Source organism: Hibiscus syriacus, unplaced genomic scaffold (assembly GCF_006381635.1).
Source record: "Hibiscus syriacus cultivar Baekdansim isolate YM2019G1 unplaced genomic scaffold, ASM638163v2 tig00111022_pilon, whole genome shotgun sequence".
NCBI lineage: Eukaryota > Viridiplantae > Streptophyta > Magnoliopsida > Malvales > Malvaceae > Hibiscus > Hibiscus syriacus.
In genome coordinates, this window is record NW_024062956.1 from 4,625,543 (window position 1) to 4,629,614 (window position 4,072).

The following is a 4,072-nucleotide window of genomic DNA, read 5'->3' on the forward strand; positions in this document are numbered from 1 at the left end:
TGAGTTGAACCAGAAGAGCTCAACGAGTTGAGCAATGGGGGTGACGAGTCCACCCAAAGGCCATTCTTACCCTTATTCCCTCGCCAAGAAGCTTTTGCCTTATTCTCTTTATCCCCTTTATGTTCTTCTTCCCATAGCTCTCTTTAGCTTTTGTCTTCACATTTTTTCATCTACCCCTAGCCTCACCCATTTACCTTCCTCCAAAGGTAACACTGACTTTCCGACTCACTGAGTCAAATTTGTGAATTTGTGTTCTTTAATATGGGTTTTTGGTCTTGGATTTTGGGGTTTATTTGTTTTTAATTTTGCAGGAGAACTGATACGAAATGGACGATTTTGTAACTACAACAATGGCAGATGGGTGCATGACAAGATGGGGCCTTTATACAATGGCACCACCTGCGGCACCATCAAGGACGGTCAGAATTGCATCTCCCATGGCAGACCTGATCTTGATTACCTATATTGGCGATGGAAACCGAGGCGATGCTGGCTGCCGAGGTTCGATCCCGATGCATTCATGACCTTACTTAACAACAAACACGTAGCTTTCCTTGGTGATTCCATGGCTAGGAACCAATTAGAATCGCTCCTATGCATTCTAGCCACCGTCTCCAAGCCTAACTTGATTTACACGAGTGGCGAAGACAACAAGTTCCGGCGATGGCATTTCGCTTCTCATAACATCGTCGTATCAGTTTATTGGTCGCCGTTTCTGGTTAGAGGCTTCGAGAAATCAAGATACGGTCCGAATTATAATGAATTGTATGTGGATAGTGTTGATGAGAGGTGGGGAGCTGATTTGGACCATATTGATATGATTGTACTGTCAATAGGTCATTGGTTCCTCCATCCGGCGGTTTATTACGAGGGCGGTTCGGTCTTAGGTTGCCATCACTGCAATGCATTGAATCATACCGAGATAGGGTTCTACGGTGCGATGAGGAAGGCTATAAAGATGGCATTGAAGACGATAATCGAGAGGAAAGGGGCTAACAATGGTAATGGGATTGATGTGTTTTTTACCACGTTTTCACCTTCGCATTTTGAAGGTGAATGGGACAATGCCGGTGCTTGTTCGAGGACGAAACCTTATAGGAGAGGTGAGAGGAAGCTCGAAGGAATGGATGCAGAAATGAGAGCTATCGTGATCGAAGAAATGGAAGCCGCAAGACTGAATGCTAAGCGGTTTAATGCTCGGGTGAGGCTAGCAATATTGGATGTGACCAAATTGTCACTACTTAGGCCTGATGGCCATCCGGGGCCTTACATGTATGCATTCCCATTCGCTAATGGGATTCACGATCGAGTTCAAAATGATTGCGTCCATTGGTGTTTGCCGGGTCCGATCGATACTTGGAATCAGATAATGTTACAAGTTATCAAGAGATGGAATGCTCGTTCAAGGAGAGTAGTGAGGCTAATACCATAAAAAAAGCCATACCGTATTGCTAGGTTTTGGGTTGGTAAATGAGATAATTGCTTTAGGTTGCCATTGTGTTGGAACATAGTGTGGGGTTTCTTTTTAGGCTTAATATTCAAATTTTCCCTAAATTATACTCGTTTATTTTACTTTGATACCCGAACTTTTTTTTGTTCATTTTGGTACCAAAAGTATTGCATAAACTCTCGATTATATTCGAGGTTAAGCTAGATCAAATTTCTAAAATAAAAGATTTATGTATAATACTCGAATTTAAGACTTTTTCCAAGGTACATGAATCAGTAATGCATTAGATAAATTTTATTTTATTTATTTTCAAGATCATGTTGTCCTTTAAACTAATATCAAATAATTTAATTAATTTTTGTACTTAACTTTAAGTAGTGTACCAAACAAATTTAACAAAAGAACTTAGTTCATGCAGCAGGCAATGCAAGAAGCAGCTAAGTCCCTAATACTTAATATTTAGAATTTTATTAATTTGATTTGATTATAGTTCAAATAACTATTTAATATATTCGATTTATTTTTCGGTTCATAAATTAAAATAATCAAAACAATGCAAAGGAAACAAAATATTTAATTCAGTTTTACTTCTAAAAAATAAAATATTGTATTATTTTACGTGTCTTTATCTGAACCAATGCATGCCCGGAATTTGATTGGCGTGTTTGACAATACCCAAAAAGACAAAAGAAAAGGACTAATCAGAATTCTGAAAACTGCTTCCAATTTAATGCCATTTGTAATTACAAAAATCCCACAAGCTCTTCTTGAATTAGCTGACATCAGCGGCGGATGCACTAAACCCCTTAATTTAAAAAAATAGTTAAATTTAATTTAATGTGTTAAAAAAATTATAATTTTTATATATTTATTATTTTTAAGAAAAGAAAATTAAAATTTTAGACTTCTATTTTTAAATTTCTGGATATGCTGACATTATTAAGAATATATATATAATTTAATTATAATGCTCCAAACCTAAGTTAATTTTGGTAAATGTTGTAAAAAATAGAAAAATATGATAAAATTGAGAATAAAATAAGTTTATTATTAGAAAAGAGACACACATTTACAAGTGAAAAATATGTGTTAATATAAACATGATCAAATAACGATACGTATGTAAAGATATTGTATTGAAATATTTAAAAAATTAAGATCAAATTAATATATTTTTAATTTAGGGTAAAACATAGTAATGGTTACTGAATTTTTTTAATCTTTCATTTAGGTCCCCCAACTTTTAAAACTTGCAATACAGTCCCTCAATATTTAGTCCGTTTGTAATATGGTCCCCCAACATTTATTCTGTTTGCAATATGGTCCACGACCGTTTGACGCCTTTACACTACCGTTAGTACGTTTTGCAATATGGTCACTGAACTTTTCAGGTGCTTGCATTTAGGTCCCTCAACTTTTAAAATTTGCAACACATACCTAAATTTCATTATAAAACCCAAATTCCTTTTCGATCTCAAATTTCCTTTTTTCGCTTCTCTCTTCTCATTTCCAGCTTAACTTTGAATAAGGGTATATTGAATAAGACCCGAGGATGCATGGGAAATTCTAATCTAACTTTGAATTATGTGGAGGTGTTGACTTGAATAAGGGTATATTGAGAGAAGACTCGACCAAGAGACTATCGAGATCATCAACGATTCAAGGTGTAATGGTAGATACATGTCATCTCAGGTGAAGCATAGATGTTCGATGAAATGCTTGTGAGAAAAAAATGGGGTTAGAAATGCAAAGTTGACAAATACTACTAAGATGAACTAAGTATCATTGTTGAAAGTCATCAACAAAGCTGAAATTATTTTGTATAAATGACATATAATAATTTATTCGTTTAATCCTTGTACTTTAAGATTTTCCAACAGATGATCAAATATAATGAAATCCCAAACAGCGCAATCACCTCTCGTTTGGTTTTTGTTCTTTAATTTTCCGCTATGTAAAATTATAAACCAAGCAGTGCTCTATCTTTCAGCTTTTTATTTACAAAGAAAAAATGGAGGAAGAATTGCTTGAACGCAACACCGATTGCTTTTATTTCTTAGCCTCTCCCCTCACTTGCAAGAAGGTATTTATTTTCTCTTTTGGGCTATCCGGAAGTAAGCTTTTCCTCTTTCGCACTTTCCCATTTTCAACTCGCATTGTGTGTTTTTTGTTGAAATTTTTATGTTTCTAGAACTGCATGTCAATGATCTGGATATTCGGTGTTAGTTTTGAACCAAAACCATCTAATTTTCTTTCTTTCTTCTTAATCAAAACTTTTAGTACTTTTTATGAAAGATATTCAGTCCATCAGAATAAAAGTGAAATAGAGTCTTAGGCTAATTTTTTTTGATCTTCTTGTTTGGTTTTTCTTTAAATCAGGGAATTGGTTGTGAGTATCGACATAGTGGAATCGCCAGGCTCAATCCGAGAGACTGCTGGTACTAGTTTACTGGGGATTGTATTGATCCGACTTGTGGTTTTCGACGTCCTGTGAGTTCGTATTCTTTTTAATAAGTTCATGTTGATTATGAGACTGATATATCGTGAACGAAATAATTTTTCTTCTTCATATTTTGGAAAATTTTACAGTTGAATTGTATTGAATTATAGCTTTAGAAGACA

The 4,072-nt window shown here is 34.9% G+C and overlaps 1 protein-coding gene across 1 annotated transcript; it reads left to right on the forward strand.

Annotated features, from left to right (window-relative positions):
- LOC120150376 (protein ALTERED XYLOGLUCAN 4-like) lies at window positions 1-1,453 on the forward strand. The gene is made up of 2 exons (XM_039163063.1): window positions 1-228; window positions 313-1,453. The coding sequence occupies exons 1-2, from the start codon at window positions 35-37 to the stop codon at window positions 1,430-1,432; spliced, it is 1,314 nt and encodes a 437-aa protein (XP_039018994.1). The 5' UTR covers window positions 1-34; the 3' UTR covers window positions 1,433-1,453.
- The last annotated feature ends 2,619 nt before the right edge of the window (window positions 1,454-4,072 follow it).